Raw genomic sequence first — 17,070 nt, forward strand, 5'->3', positions numbered from 1 at the left:
TGGACTACTTAGTAAAACAGTGATCTTGCTCTTGAGTGTTCATGGGACCTGCTGCTATAATCAGATATTTTAATCTTGCTACACTCTTGCCTCAAAATGGAAATGCTAGTCCAAAATTGCAAGTTGGGCTACTTGTTCTGTATGTGCTTGTGTGTGTGATCAAGGGCTCAGAGGGTGATTTTTAGGATTTCCTTCCATCTGCAGTGACACAGTATGTTGTAAATCTAATTTAAAAGTGTTGTGTTCAAATATGGGCTCACTGTGTATAAATTATCTCTCTCCTTTCTCCTCCCCCTAAAAACACCCATACTGTGGCAAGTAAAAGAGAAACAACCAAGAAATTACATCATGAATATCCCTACCACTTTTTGAACTCAGAACAAACCTTCTGCTTTTTCTTGCATTGGTTGTGCACATTTAGTTCTTTTCAAGTTGATTTGGTGTGGATAGTTAAGCATGTTGATTGTGGAGACTGCCTTATAGCTGCCCCTTTGAATAAATAAAAACACATATAAACTTCTCTTACCCTGTGGGAGTGTATCAGTGTGAATTTGGTCTCCAAAATCTGCCGTCTTCAATTCATAGGGCATGCATTAAACACAGTGCTATGCTCCTTTATGTACTGGAGGTAGCAATCAAGCAAGTATTGTTGCTGCTTAGTCTGCGTTTATTCCTCTGGGAGTGCAAGTGGAAAGAGTGAACCCTGTGCAGGGGCAGTTTTGGGTCAAGGTTTCCATGGTATTCAGTCCTTGTGGATATTACAGTTGAACATGTTTGGTGTTTGCCATGCAGCCTGAGTTTGCCAAGTTATGCTGTGAAATGAGAATGCAAACAGTTGCTAATGGTTTAATTTCTTGAAATGCTTTTTCCCCCCCAGTGTGCTAAAACATTCATAAACCTGATGACTCATATCTCCAAGGAACAGACAGTTCAGTACATTTTAACTATGGTTGATGATATGCTGCAGGTAAGTTAATTAACCTTTTCAACTCTAATGCTTGTTGATATGTGGGTGTTTTCTTTCCATGTAGGTGACTTTCTACTTGCAATCTGCCTTGCATTGTTTAGAAAGACTAGAGGCAACCCACCAAACGGCCCTCCTTGATTTAGCCGGACTTCTTTAGAGTTTGTGTGTTTCCTTTCCCCGGAAGAAAATGGAAGATACAGAGCAGCAGAATCTGGTGGAATACACTTGCAGGGTGTGTGGTAGAATGTATAGATGAAACTGATCTCATGTAAGAGCGTGCCAGAAATGGGTCATGTGAGGCTCTTATGCTTACTAACAGCAATTTGCAATCTAAGACATGGGCATCCATTTACCACATTGTCCAGCCAGCCCTGTGCAGTGGCATTCCTAGGGGAACCAAGCTGGGCAAAAGCCCAAAGGTGCCATTCAAAATCGCTTCCCCCCTGCCCAGTTGTGCACCCTTCCATCCCCAATGCCAGCGCCTGCCTGCCTCCACCGGTCCCACTCCCCACCTGGGCCAGTCACTTTGACAAGCTGCACCACTGGTGGTGTGACTTACTCTGGGCATTCTCCTATGACATCCTTCTGGTGCTGATGGTCACCTCCTCTCCCGGTGCTGCAAATGTATTTTATAGCACATTTGCAACACCCAGCACCAGCGGTCCACTCATATCACCGGTGTTGCAGCCGATAGGATTTAGCTCTGAGAGATGGTGGTTTGCCTGCTATCTCTGAAAGTGCATTGCAACAGCTGAGACCCCACCAGATCTTAGTTTTAATGTAGTTTTTAGAGCATAGTAGTTTCAAAAGGCCTCAAGATCATTTATTTTGAGACACTGTTACAGGTTGCTAAATCAACTAATTAATTGTATAAAAGCAAGTCAGCCAGCTTTTGATTGGTTGCTTTTATGAATTAGTGGAACAATCATGTGCAACTGCAGCTTCATGTTTACAGCATAACGTCTTTGTATTTATCCGCACAAATAACATTGTAAGTTTTCAAGTGGAAAATGCACAAGTGTAAACACATGGTGGACATAAGGGTCATTACAGACAAAGCTAGGAGACATAGAATTTCTTTGCTGGAACAAATAGAAATCCATCTAAGCCAGCATCCTGTTGTTCATGGTGTCTAGCTAGTTGCTTCTGAGAAGCTCACAAGCCAAGCATGGGGGCTATTGACCATCTTTTGGCTACTGACCACAACTGCCTTACTTGTCCATCTTCACTGGTGGTCATAGAGGCATCCCTCAACTTACATGAGGGTTACGTTCAGGAGTCAGCATGAAAAGCTAAAAATGTGGTGTATTTAAAATTATTAAATTATGCTTGAAAATCCCTTACTTTCCCATTAAAAATTATGAGAGGAGGTTGGAACTGAAACCGAATGAGGAAACAGGAATTTCATTTTCTAATCTTGCACTCTCTCCAGCTTGTACTTAGTAAGTCGAATGGTGGACGGAATTGGCATCCGATGCAGTATTCAATCTGTTGTTTTCTTTTTTGTCTGTTGAGCACATATATTTGAATTCACTCAAGGAAAGTATGCCTGAGATGCAGGCCAACGATACTGGTGGAGTGATCTCAACAGCTACTTTGTCTGTTCTTGTGCTTTGAGGATGGCATCCCTTTTAATTAAAGCATGCAAATATTTACCTTATAAAGACTTCTAGTAGTCAATATTCTATTGCACCCCTAAAGCATCTGTTCTACATTGCCCTGCAACTTTTTTTTCCTATTAGCAGTTCTAGATTATTTCTTGTCTTGACTGCAGTGGGCAAAGTTAACTTATCATTATCCTTCACAAGACAGCTACGCACGTATTGGGCAAGATTTGATGGAAGTCTTCTGGGTTTGCTTCTTTTGCTTCCATCATATGCCATTTTCTTCAGACATGAGATCACATTTTTGTTCTTAAAGTACTTACCATTATGGCGGGGTTTTTTTCCCTTCAAGATCTTTCTTATTAAAGGCTCTCTCTCCGCTTTTTCTGTCTTGCTGACATTTTGAATGATGACACTGTCTTTCAAAGTACTTGCAGACCTTTCCAGTTTGGTATCAGCTGTGAACTTTTCTGTTAAACCTTCTTGCAGGAAAATCACCAGCGTGTTAGCATTTTCTTTGACTATGCCAGACGGGGCAAGAACACTGCTTGGTCCTATTTTCTCCCAATGTTGAATCGTCAAGATTTTTTCACTGTGCACATGGTAAGGTTTGAATTGGTTTAACACTCTGGGTTTGGGAAGGAGCTGTAGATTCCAAAGGCACATCAGTAGAACATTTACAGAGTGCATGTTTTATTTTTATAAATCTGTGTTGATGCATGAAGTGTAGGCTGTGGTGCTGTCTAGTTGTAAAAATCATGCAAAACATTGTACAGTGAACTATATTTTAAATATAACAGTGTGTCTGAAGGGCTATGTAAATCTCCAAATAAACACAATTTAAAGATTTACGTTTTTCATGGAAAGAGAAGTATCCTCAGCAATTTCCCTTAATTTATGGTATTCTCTTCCACTAAAGAATGATTTAAAGTCCACATTGATGCTGCAAGATCAATTTGACCAACTTTAGGATATTGCAATTAAAGCAGCAGAGTGATGAAGGTGTTAAAATGATGGTTCATTGCTTTTCAGTGCACTGGTTATACCGTACACTTCCTCTGACTAGGCTTGGGGTTTACAGTGAAGAAAACTCGTTAATGTAAATGAATGACTTGGTAGTTGGTTTTTTGAAGTAACTTTGGTTCAGATACAGCCTTGTTAAGGAACATCTTGCGGATGCCAGTATTATGATCCAGATCATATACAACTGTGGTTTTATTTTCTTTCAGGCAGCCAGAATTATTGCTAAATTAGCAGCTTGGGGAAGAGAACTGATGGAAGGCAGTGATCTAAATTACTACATCAACTGGATTAAAGCTCAGCTTAGTTCACAGGTAAATGTGTACATAGTACAGGTTGAATCTACTTATCTCATTCTAATTTTACTATGTAAATAAATGCTGTGATGATAGAAAAACGATACTTTGACTGATGTGCTGTGGCTTAGTGTAAGTGGTGTGATATAAGTAAATAAGGACAGGACCCAGAAGACAGAATAAAGAAATTAGTATTTTCTGTTTTCCCTTTGGAGGAGTAGGGGTACCATGTCAATCCACTTTTATCCTAAGTGTAGTTCCCACCAATGTATGATTAATTGCAAGGATCATTAAACCATATTCCAAAGATGGAAAGAGATTTCTTGCTATTCTAGAAGGAAACAAAGATAAATAGAGCTTTTTGCTAATTGTCTGCATTTGTGTGTGTTAAAATTGGCCTATGTATATGCCCATATATGTACATGTGATATTATACACTACTGTATCTTACCTGAGAGCCTTTAGAACCTGATTTTCTCATGTAACAATGGCAAAGCCACAGAGGGTCCAATCCTATCCAACTTTCCAATGCTGATGCTGTGGTGGGAGAGGACAATCATGGAGGCCTCCTCAAGGTGAGTGAATGTTTATTCCCTTAACTCAGGCTGCGTTATGACTGCATCAGCCCTAGAAAGTTGGATAGGATTGGATTCTGAATCTTGCCTTTGCCTTGAGCTCATTAGGTGGCCTTAGGTAAGTCACTCCTCTTCAGTCTCTGCTCCATAGCTACAATATGGGGGAGGGGGAAGAATTAAAACTTATTGCTTTATAAGGTGTTTGTAAGGATTTCCTCAATCTAAAACGGGGTCCCTGTATCCGTGGATCCTGTATCCGCAGATTCACTTATCTGCAGATCAGGTCTGTGCCCCCCCGCGCCTCCTCCCGACCTAAGGGGAGTTCAATTCCCTCACCTCCAGAGGGTCCTCTGAGCCCAGCAGAGGCCATGCACATCTGTCTGCAGCCTTTTCCAGACTGAGTCTTGCAGTAAAAAAAACAACTTCAATTTTTAAATAAAACTGGAAGTCATGTTTTTTTACTGCAAGGCTCAGGCTGAGCCTGGCACAGACACTGGACGGACATGCATGGCCTTTGTTGGACTCAGAGGACCCTCCAGAGGCAAGAGGAGCTGAGGTCCCCTTGCCTTTGGCGGCTGGGTGGGGGCGTTTCCTGGTATCTGCGGTTTCCGTTAACCGTGGGGGTTCTGGAATGGAATCCCTGCAGATGCTGGGGCACGTCTGTACAGTAAAAAAGCTACACACAACTGCTAATTATCTTTTTCTTTATGTTGTTCTCCTTTGCACACTAGAAACGTGGAATTGGAAGTGCTAATGAAGCTGGAACCGATGTAAGTTTCTTTCTGTATTTATCGCTTTGTGGGCATTTTGTCAAGTGTTGGAAACTGTCCCTGGAAGTATTCTTTAAATAACCAATATAAAAATGTATCTTCGTGTTTTTGGAATTTGAAATCTGAAGCCAACATCAAACTTTAGTTTTATGTCCTAGTTTGAAAGCCTACATTAAGTCACAGTTCCTAGTGTTGCCAAGCCATGATGCTGTGGCTTAAACTAAGAAACTGTGTGGTTGACATCATGGCTCCACAATGGAGTGGAGGAGGTACGAGGAGTGGGATGAAAGAGCGTAAATTTGTGACTCTCAAGGCCTCATTTATGTAGTGAAAACTAAGGTTTCTCTGTGTCTGAATTTAGTTTCTGTGTCCTCTACTTTTTTCTGAAGACTTCAGTATTGGTTGGCTTCCATTTTCATAGATGGGAGATGTGGATTAGATTCCAACCACCACCTCCAATGTCAGGTGTTTGTACAGGAACTTGACCCTAGATATAGACCAGAACCAAACCATTTTTTTGAGAGGGTAGAGAAGAAGAAAATGTGTTTCCAACATAGATGTTTTCCCCCCTATTTACTCTAGTTTTTTTAAATTTTGAATGATACCTATATTATAAAACTGTAGTATGTGATTCTGTTTTCCAGGATGTAAACAAATGTAGCTGTCAGGGGTCATTTATTGTTGGCATTCTGCAGAAATGTTTTATGAAACTGATTTTAAAAAAATGATAATTTTGACTATTTTTCCTCAAGCTTTGCTACAAACTCAGCAAAGAACGTAGACTGATATGGCATTTCTGAAATACTCCTCTTTCAACATGTATTTCTATGAATGCTCATTAGATACATTAATATTATAATGCTCAAAGATCAGCATTTCCACAAAGTTAGGATTACAGACAGTTCAGAAGTCAGTCTTAAAAAATGCCATTCATCTCAAAGTTGTACTGCTCAGTGTTGCCACTTGATGTCCCTACGAAATAAAAACACTCCCATCAAATGTAGTCTGTGTACAATACTGAAATAGCAAAGGAGGGGAAAAAGATGATGTTGCTCATCAATTAATATAATTTGGTGTGATGCTATTATGGGCTCATTAATATTTTTCCAGTTGCATGGAAGGGGAAATGAATGCTTAAAATAAATTACAGTACTCGTTTTCCAATATGTGTGTAAGAAAGCAGAATTTTAAGCTGCTTGTTCTGTTCCTGTTATTTATGTAGCACAGTTTGTGTACATGATGCTTTATACTGAGAGTGAGAAGACAAGACTTCCCCCAAAGAGTCTACAGTCTATATAGCCACAGCAAATATAGTAGATGAAGGGGAGGGGTAAGAGGAGTTATTTAAGTGACTGGCGCATGGAGGGGTTTATACAACAGTGAAATAGAGTTACACTGTTGTTAAATGGGTTTTGGCAGCTTGCACAACTTGCCACTCGTGGCCATTTTGTGCACATTGCTACAACTGGCAGCAGCATGCGAAGGGAGGGAGGTGAACTGGGTGCAGGATCAGTGGCACTCATGTACGCTGATATTCTAACCCAGGGGTGCTCAATAGGTGGATCACAATCTACCGGTAGATCGCGAGGCAAAATGAGTAGATCGTGGAGTGCCGGCCCCCCCCTTCAGGTGCCTCTGGGAGGAAACGCTGGGAGTAAGGCCCATTGTACTCAATGGGGCTTACTCCCAGGTAAGTGTGGCTACGATTGCAGCCACACAGCCTAATCCTAGGCATGTCTACTCAGGAGTAAGTCCTGTTATACTCAGTGGGGCTCAAGGTACACCAACATACATTGTACACATAAATATTATATGTTATGATGGCGCGAACATTGTAAAAAAAACTCTGGTAGATCTCCGGGCCTTGCTGGGTTTCAAAGTAGCCCTCGAGCCAAAAAAGTGTGAGCACCCCTGTTCTAACCCCTTCTGTTTCCCGTACTGTCACTGTTGCATGTCTAGGACATGCCTGCTAAATAGCAGGTGTGGATCCGAGAAGTCCTATAGCGAACAAAAGTTCACTTACCCCAAGGAGACCTTTCCAACTGCCTCCCCTCCGCAGATGCAGCACATGTTCTATTAGCATGGCTTTTTTGGCAGGGTGGGGTGGAGAATTTAGGTAGATTGGGTTGTGTGTCTCGTTTCAAAGTCTAGCCCTTGCTTTGTCAGCTATTACATGAGTTGTTGTCAATCTGATCTGAGCACCAGATGCTAACAAGCTGTTTTTGAGACCTTCAGGTTCTTACTCAAAACCTGTTCCATAGCAGGGTTTGTAGACTAATCTGAAATTGTTCTAAACAGAGATGATAGTTTATTTAGCTATGAGATTGTATCATAAATATATTTTCTGATGAAGGCCTGAATCTAATTTGGATGTTCATTATGTACATCTTTTCTTTACGAGACACATTCCACACTAATGCTAAGGTAGTAACCAGGTGGGTCAGTTTATTTTTCTGAATGGTGAACCTTCAACTATGGAATAGTTTGAAAAATCTTGATTTGGATATTTGGGAATGATTTGTTAAATAAATTAGTAAAATCTTACTACTCCTGAATGCCACTGAAGATTTTAAAGTATATTGGTAACCATAATGACTTGAAACATTATTTTACGTGGTAGTTGGGATTGCAAAAAATGCTAGCTAGTATATTAGGGCTGCATATAATCTGAATTTTGGTCACATTTAACTACCTTTGATTTCCTCATGTTCTTTGATATGGATATCTTAGGAAATAATAATAATAATAACAGTATTTATATACCACTTATCAACTAAATGTTCACAAAGCGGTTTACAGAGAAAAATCAAATAGGGCCTTTGAGTTGATTTAATTTTTCTGCAGCTTGCATGTGTGATGTGAGAAGGCCTGTTTCGAAGCATAGGACTGTATTTTTTTTCTACACTGAAATAATCTTGGTGTAGGGAAGAATGTGAACCGTGAATTGTAGCATTAGCTTTTGTGAATTTTGCAATGGAATATTTTCCGTTGTACTTGTGGGCAATATAAACACTGATCTCCGAGTTCATATGTATGTATTGTGTGTTGGGTCTTACATGGAGAGCATCTGTTTAATCTGTGGCTGCTTGTTTGAGGTTCAGGGACTCATTCAGAAGCGGTGTAGGAAGATGGCCTTTGACAGTTATGTATAAAACAATAACGGTTGCATAACTGCTCTGAGGAAGGTATGTGTGCTAATGTAGGCTCAACCTTAAGCAGTTCATGGCTTGTATAGTTATAATGTGCCACAGGTGCAAAGCAGTTGCCCTTGGTTTCAGTTATATCTTGCTTCCGAAAAATAAAGGATTGTCTCTTGATTCAAGTGTCCTTGGTTAAGGATTGCCTCTTGATTCAAGTGTCCTTGGTTAGGGGGTACATCTTTGTTCCTATGCTGCTTATATAAAATTATGGGAAATGTAATCTGCATTCACTCATCTCATAGGCTAATGTTCCTTCTATTTTTTCCTTTATTGCATGAACCCTATGGCAGCTATTGTCACTGGAGCTCTCAGTGATAGAATTGCTTTTGTTGAGCTCCAGGAAGAAAAGCTGACAGAGACTGGGGTAGGGGCACTCAAGCACTACCGCCTGATTCAGCCCAACTAAGCCTGAGCTCAGCGGCTGCCATTTCACTGCCGCACGGCCCTCTCACGGTGGGTGGCAGCCTTTTTCAGTAGTGTGGCACTTCCACTGCAGCTGTGCTGCCACACATTTCACCAGGAAGGTTGCTCAGACTATGTTGTTTGTTGCCGTATCAGTTTGCTTACTAGTGTTTCAACCAGTATTGGATATCCCCTGAAATTTTGTTTCTCTAATAATTATTTTGAAAAGTTTGGCTTCTTTCTTTCTAAAATATGCTTATCTAGGGATGTAGAGAAATCAATAGAAAGTAGAACACAGTATTGTTAAGATTTGAATTTGTTGGTGGTTTTTCTAAAAACCACCTGCTAGACCCAACAAAAGATTTATCATTTTAGTGTTTTGTTACCTACTGTGGCCAACCAAATGACTTGGGGAAACACACATTGCTCCTCCCAGCAGTTGGTGTTCGGAGGTAGATGGTGCCTATGAGCACAACTCCATATGGTTGTTATTGCAATGGCCTGTGACATACCTTGAATGTCATCTCAAAACCATCTAAATGTGTGGGTATTTCAACATCCCAGAGCAGGTTCCCCCCCCCCCCCCCGAAGCATACAGAGCATATCATGCTTTTGGAATCCACAAATTTGTGCAGGATCCACAAATCTGTTGAAGCCAAATTACTGGTAAATAAGTTGATCTGTTGGCCTAACTACTGATATTTCCCCTCAAGGGTTCTTTGCCCACACTGTGGCACAACTGGTGTTGTGTGTGTGTGTGTGTGTGTGTGTGTTTGTGTTGGTGGGTGAATTCAGCTGTAGCAAAGCGATTTGTACTGACAAAGACAGATTTGGTTTAAGTTGCAGTGAAAGCAGTGTAGGCATCTGGAGTACCCCTAAACATTTTCACGTTTCCCCTTGTGTAGCTGTTGCTACAAGTGTATAGAATAATGTGCAGGGGGGTGCTAGCATGCCTGCCCTCCACACTGATGGATCTCCCAAGCACGTGCTCTCAAAACACCATGATGTATGTCCCCTCCCCAACAACTATGAGGACAGCATTTGTCTGCATTGAGAAATGGTGTGCTTGGGAAGAGATCCTCTCCATGATTAGCAGTGGTGAAAGCATACATCAGTCCAGGGGTGGGACTTGTTAGCATGATCTTGCAATGCTTCCTTCCCCCACCCCTGGCATTTTGCTACACTCTTACAATGACATCTGCATTGGGAAGCAGGGAGTTAATATTTTTTGTATATTTAGCAATGCTGTGTTCTTTTGTTTTAGAGCTCGCAGTATGTCCAGTGTGTTGCTGGATGCTTGCAGTTGATGCTCAGGGTCAACGAATACAGGTTCGCATGGGTAGAATCCGATGGGGTGAATTGGTGAGTATATGTTGCACAGAAAATGCTAAACTTCTGATATGTAAAGGGAGTATTTGCTGAGTGACTCTGTTTCAGACTGCAGCCTGTTGTGCTTGTGTGTGTGTGTGTGTTTTTTTAAATAATTTCCTTGGAGCATGTTTGACATGTCACACCTGGAAAGTATATTTCTTCTGCAGAACTCTAGGTATTATATTTCTATGAAGGAGCTGGAGGCCTTTAATAGAATTCCCAAATTATTTCCTGTACCTATTGGGAGGGGGGTGTTACACAATGTACACTGCAAACAAACTGTATCAGTGCAATTTAGTGTCGGAGGCACAAAATTCAGGTAAACACACAAATACTCTTTCAAGGGCCTATGTCTGAATCACACTTTTTCACTATTTTCTGAGAAGGTATTTATTAGTATTAGTATTAGTATTATATGCTGCTTTTCAACTAAAAGTTCACAAAGCGGTTTACAGAGAAAAATCAAATAACTAAATGGTTCCCTGTCCCAAAAGGGCTCACAATCTAAAAAGATGCAAATGAATAGCAGCAGACAGCCACTAGAACAGACAGTGCTGGGTGAGGTGGGCCAGTTACTCTCCCCCTGCTAAAAAAAGGAGCACCCACTATTTATAGGATTTGGACCTCCCCCCTGCCCCCCGAAAGCCAATGGATCAGAGTCCTTGTCTGAGAATACTGCTGTTTTATTAATGCTAGAGAATTGCAGTGACATGTTTTAGAATGGGTATTTGTGGACAAGGTGGTGGTGTTGGGGGATAATGGCACCATTGACAAAGGACTGGCTAAGACTGTGACAAAGGACTGTGCTTTTTCAAGTGGGTGCTCCTCTTTTATTTAGCAGGGGGAGAGTAACTGGCCCACCTCACCCCAGCAGTGTCTTTTCTAGTGGCTGTCTGCTGGTGTTGCATCTTTTTAGATTGTGAGCCCTTTTGGGACAGGGAGCCATTAGATATTTGATTTTCTCTGTAAACCGCTTTGTGAACTTTTTGTTGAAAAGCGGTATATAAATACTGTTGTTGTATAGTGTCGCTTTGGGGCAGTGACCTTTGCCTCAGCTGTCACCTGGCATTTTCCATCTGATTCCAGTGCCAGCTAACCACCTTTCAAAGGGTGAAGGAGAGCCCTCTGCTGGTCTGTTTGGCCAACTATTCATCCTGCCTTTCTCAGATTGATTTTCCTCTCTTCTTTCCATTCTTCCTCATGTCATATCTTTACTTTTAGATTGGAAACGGTGGCCCAGGATTCAGGTTTACAATTACAGTGCAGCACCTGCAATTTTATGTGCTTTAACTAATACATTGGGGATGTGTCCTACGTTGTTAGGCAGGGCTTGGCAGTAGGAGGTACTAAAGGAATCAGTTTACCATATTGGGGTGAAAAGGCTAGTTCCTCTTGGCATATTTTCCAGAAAAGCAGAGGTGTGTTGAGTCATAAATCTGAATTAGAGTTCATTTTAATAGTGCAATCACTTTGGAGAGCACATTCCATTAAACCTGGTGGGATATATTTCTGAATCAACATGTTTAAGATTGTGCTATCTTTTATATTTGTCTTCTTACAAGCAAAGTATTATTGCTCTACTAAATATGTCTAATGTAAGTTGATTAGGGAAGTGTGTTTTAGAAGTTTATTCCAAAGTTAGTTTGACAAACCTCTTTGACATTTTCAGGTTTTTACCAGTTAAATTATGCATTCTAGTATCCTGTATTTATTGTATACAATAGAATTTAATGTAATAGAATTTATTATTCTGTTTGCATTGCTGGTGGTTGTTGTCTTGGGCTGGAGAGGGATATAAATCTACATATAAATACATAAACAATCCTCCAGACAGTCTGCTTCTCCTGCTTATAGCTGTGCATTGAGAGTGCTTTAGCCTAATACCCTGCAGCATATATTAAAAAATAAAGGATACCACTACCATAGCAATACAGAGCTCCTCTCTGCAATTCTGAAGCAGGTGTAGCTCTTCTAAAACTTCTGTTAACAATCTGAACTGAATTATTTCCCACCATTTGGCTCTTTTTAGTATCTGTCTGCTGATTTCCTCAGGCAGTGTGTACATTGAAGCTTCTTTCATTTCTTTTTCGGGGCAGGAATGTATGTTCCAAATAAACCAATATTTATACCTGAAGTGCTGCCAAATGACTTTCTAATATAATAGGTTCACCCTGTGTGGCATTTAGTCTTTTATAACCTTTTTTTTTGGGTAGCATGTAGCTTTTAAAGAAGCTTTTTAGGACACTGACACTTGGCATCACAAATGTCAGTTGCTTATTTTCTACTTAACGGCATGGTTTCATGAGTCTGTTTTTCCCTTTCTTCAGTATCATGGGAGTGTTGAGTAATAAATGTGGTTTCCAGCTTCAGTATCAGATGATTTTCTCTGTCTGGCTGTTGGCATTCAGTCCTCAAATGTGTGAATATTTGCGGCGGTATAATATTGTCCCAGTCCTGTCCGACATCCTTCAGGAATCTGTGAAAGAGAAAGTCACCAGGATCATCCTGGCCGCGTTTCGGGTGAGTGAAGTATGTGTGTTAGAAAGTCAAAGGGGGTGGAAACCATTTTAGAGTCAGCTGTAAATCCTAGCCCAGAAAACAAGACTGGCAATGAGGCCCAAACTTTGAAAACCGTTTCTCTTGAATGTTGGAGCGAAACTTTGTCAAAAATCAGTGCAGGCTGTTACCTGGAGGCCTGTTTCACATACCTTTTTGGTTCTTGGTACAATAACCTGACAGTTTTGTACTTAATGGTGCCATGGGTGAAAATTTGTGACTGAAATCCACTGTACCAGGTTGCCTCAAATCTTCCCTAACATTGTGCAACTTTCATGGACGTAGAGGGAACTGGACCAGGGACCTTTCTCAGTGCTGTAATAAGCTTGCTCAATCCACCATTCATAAACTGCTCAATTAGAAATTCCTAGACCTATATATTACAGCCTTCCCTGTAAGCTGTGCAGCTGTGTGGCCACCTATCAAATCAAAGCCCCGCATAACTTGCAACTCCATGGCTGCAGAGCTTGGTGATGATGTCATTGCCAAGTACTCCGGATGCTGACAGCCACCATAGTGATCCTCGTGCTCAAGAAAAAAAATGACGGACATTTGTAAACCACATATTGCTCTTGCTTTTTTAAAGAAGTTATATGCTGCGTTTAAACAAACTAGTTTTCATACACAAAATAAGTAAAAAGATGGTTCCTTATCCTAGAGGGTTCATAATCTAAAAGGCACCAACATACAGCCATTGTGAAGGCCCAATGCTGAGGTGACTTAGAAATAGTTTTCCTGCTAAATGTATGAGAACCACCATTTTAAAAGATTCCAACTTAACCTAGTTAGCAAAGGCAAATCCACATTATGGACAGTAACCTGAATGTACAATTAAGTTAAAATACTGCTCTCTGAAATTCCTACTCTGTCAGCTTTCAAGAGAGATCTTAGCAGCTTGCTCATTCCCCCCCCCCCCAAAACAAAATGTGAAACTGGGATGGCATCAGTAAGTCATGTCTTCCATTCAATTATAGACTTGCAAAAGGATGCTAGTGCAAAGTTTACAAAGGAGATACTAACTACAGCATACCTTTTTGTCAATAACAGTCAAAGTGTTCCTTTTGATTCTTTCCATTCCAGAATCTTCTAGAAAAATCTACAGAAAGAGAAACCCGTCAAGAGTATGCTCTTGCCATGATTCAGTGCAAAGTCCTAAAGCAGCTAGAGAACTTGGAACAACAGAAATATGATGATGAGGACATCAGTGAGGATATCAAGTTTCTGTTAGACAAGCTTGGTGAGAGTGTGCAGGACCTCAGGTAAACTCTTCTTGGGTATTTATTGTCAAGCTATATATGTGAATATGTGTCATTGGCTGACCTTTCTTTGGGCTAAAAGCTCCCAACCACATGTCCATTGGAGTATAAGCCTGGTTATGAAAGCCTGGTTATAAGCCTGGCCTGAAAATTTTATAAAAGAAAGCATCGCTTGTGGAAGCTCTGGAGTCAAGCACCTTTTTTTTTTTCTTATTTGCAACCTCGGATGCAGCTCTTATTTCCAGCCTCTAATTTGCATCCTCAGATGGTTCTACTTTAAAATTCCACCACCACCCCCCCACCCCAGCATAGGTATTGCCTATCACAAACTGGCTTTTTAAAGCAATCTAGACTAGTGTTTCTTAAACTGTGGGTCAGGACCCACTAGGTGGGTCACAAACCAATTTCAGGTGGGTCCCCTTTCATTTCAGTAGTTTATTTTTAATATATTAGACTTGATGCTACCATGATATGTGACTGCATTTGGGGAAATGTTACAGATCTGTACTTTTAACAAGCTCCTATGTATATTCTTTTAACAATGGTAGTCACTAGGACTTACTCCTGAGTAACTGTGGGTAGGTTTGCAGCCTAGGATTGTTAAAAATGTTCCTGCTTGATGACCTCACTTCCGGGCATGACATCACTTCTGGTGGGTCCTGACAGATTCTCATTCTAAAAAGTGGGTCCTGGTGCTAAATGTGTGAGAACCACTGATCTAGACATTCAGGAATTCCTCAATATTTCAAACAAAAAAAAAATTTGTAGAAAATATAATGGTACCTATACTGCGAGTTTAAATTTGTAGATATGTTCTGTAATAGATAAACAGCCTAGTCCTACCTTAATTTCCTCACGCCAGGGATTTCTAAACCCCGGCCTGGGGTCCAGATGCAGCCCGCAGCAAGCCTCTTTCCAGCCCACGGCCAACCTCTTGTCCCCTGAAAGCCTCTGGCCCACTCAACTGAACATGACCAGAATTGTGCTCTGATTGTGTCTGGAGGGTGTTCTGAGGGCCAGAGAGGTTGAATGAATGAGCCCGTTCATTCATTTATTCACTCATCTCCATCTCTAATATATTTAAATTTTATATTTAAATTTTTTTTTCCGGCCCTCAACACCATGCCAGATATTTGATGTGAACCTCTGGCCAAAAAGTTTGGAGACCCCTGCCCCACACCGATGCAGTGGTGCATGCCTGGGCTACACTGCATCCTATGGGAAGTTTAGCAGGTGGATAGTCTTATCAAGGTAAGGGGACATTCATCCCCTTGCCTCTGGGTAAGCCGCAGCCTGCAAAATGGGTCAACTCAGAGCTGTGGCAGTGGCTCCCAGTTCCTTTGCAAGAGTGAACTCTTTGACTCTGGGTAGGGACACTCTCAGGAAACCCTTCCAACAGAAGAAAGCCTTATTGAATACCGAGCTCAGAAATAAAGGCCAAGAGGCTGTGGCTGATCTAGGCTCTAATACCCACACTCCAATCAACGTCACAGAGCACAAGAGGAGCATCATGACTAAGGTCACTGCTGTCAGGAGCTTCCCCTGTGAACCAGAAGCTTCTGTTCACAGATAGAGCTCTTAATGACATAAATGCTAGTCATTGTTGTGAAGAAAAAACCAGACCACACTCCTTAATGGCCGTGTAATCTCTTTATTGCTTTCAGGGTGATCAAGTAGCCATAAACCCTTATGGTCACTTGGCACCCACGGGTCTATCCGAGACCAGTTGCGAAATAGCTCTTAAACCGCAGAGCTTCCAATCCTGGTAGCCAGGTCAAATTTGAGGAACCCTCCCCTGCGTCATACCCCAGCCCTCCAGGGTACATCCCAGACAAAGTGGATTGCCTCCCACAACCAGTCCCTGTGACTTCTCCAATCCCAATAATCCAGCCAGTTTATTGAATAAATGTTTAAAGCATAGTTATGCAGACAGCACTGCATCAGTCAAAAGTTTAGGAATTTAGAGAAGAGCACACCAATACAACACCCAGCCTAATAAAACAATAACAACTAACTCCTAAATCTATCACTCACCAAAGTCTTAGCTTTCCAAAGTCCAATCTGACCCATCTTGCTACAGACAAATTGGGTCGCTCTTGCCAGCGTGGTCAAAGGTCTCAGGCCCCTTCAGCCAGAGACAAAGCTAGAACAAAAGAAACTCTTTTCCCTCACCTTTATAGGTCTTCTGACCCAACCACCAATCAGAACTCGGTTCCAGCCGAACATTCTAGGGGTGGACGTGCCACAAGCCTTCTTACTCATGGTGGAATCCCCCCTCCCAACCTGAGACATTCACAGCTGAACCCTGTTGTTAATCAAGTTGGCCTTGAAGCCCACTTGGTAGCTTGGTACGATATCAGAGGGCCCTGTGAAGCAGCCTACTCCACAGTTCTCCCAGGCCTGGTATGCACTAATTGGAAGTTGGTTGCAGCTGGGGCCCTGCACTTGGGCCTAACAACATGGCTACAAGCAGACACTTTCCTTGTTCAGATGTTACCTGGCCATTGAATTTTCTCTTTTTTGTCACAATTGTTACCTGTTTATCTTGAGCTCTTGAGTACTGGCTTCCTTCTTCAGCTTCTTATGTTGGGTTTATTCTGCAGCTCGTTTGATGAGTACAGTTCTGAGCTTAAGTCAGGAAGACTTGAGTGGAGCCCTGTTCACAAATCTGAGAAATTTTGGCGAGAGAATGCTGTTCGATTAAATGAAAAGAATTATGAACTATTGAAGTAAGTCATTCTGATTCTTGTTTTTTCTGCAATTTTTAAAAATAGGTCTAATGGTTATCGTATTGCTCTGAATAAACTAATGTTTTGTGGTTATCTACATGAGGAGGAAGGATTTTTATTTCATTTTCTAAAGAATACTTCTTTATGAAAATATGGACTGAGATCCAATGAACAATTTTAGACCTGACATGCCCAAGGATTTCACCATATACAGTCGAGTACATGACTTTTTTCAAGCATGTCCCATTGCATACTATCTGGAAACTCTTCTGTTTCAGGAAGATTAACCATGTAACATGGTGAGCTTTTAAAACAACAACTCTT

General features: G+C 41.2%; 1 protein-coding gene across 2 annotated transcripts in view; it reads left to right on the forward strand.

Annotated features, from left to right (window-relative positions):
* The window catches only part of ATP6V1H (ATPase H+ transporting V1 subunit H), a 35,989-nt gene that overhangs the window by 12,754 nt on the left and 6,165 nt on the right, over positions 1 to 17,070 (forward strand). For both annotated transcript variants that reach the window (XM_066623982.1, XM_066623984.1), the window contains exons 4-11: positions 878 to 967; positions 3,061 to 3,174; positions 3,801 to 3,905; positions 5,194 to 5,232; positions 10,099 to 10,196; positions 12,533 to 12,725; positions 13,842 to 14,020; positions 16,621 to 16,746. In XM_066623982.1, coding sequence (XP_066480079.1) covers positions 878 to 967; positions 3,061 to 3,174; positions 3,801 to 3,905; positions 5,194 to 5,232; positions 10,099 to 10,196; positions 12,533 to 12,725; positions 13,842 to 14,020; positions 16,621 to 16,746 — 944 coding nt within the window. The remainder of the gene's footprint in view (positions 1 to 877; positions 968 to 3,060; positions 3,175 to 3,800; positions 3,906 to 5,193; positions 5,233 to 10,098; positions 10,197 to 12,532; positions 12,726 to 13,841; positions 14,021 to 16,620; positions 16,747 to 17,070) is intronic.

The sequence above is a fragment of the Tiliqua scincoides genome, chromosome 4, assembly GCF_035046505.1.
Source record: "Tiliqua scincoides isolate rTilSci1 chromosome 4, rTilSci1.hap2, whole genome shotgun sequence".
Classification (NCBI taxonomy): domain Eukaryota; kingdom Metazoa; phylum Chordata; class Lepidosauria; order Squamata; family Scincidae; genus Tiliqua; species Tiliqua scincoides.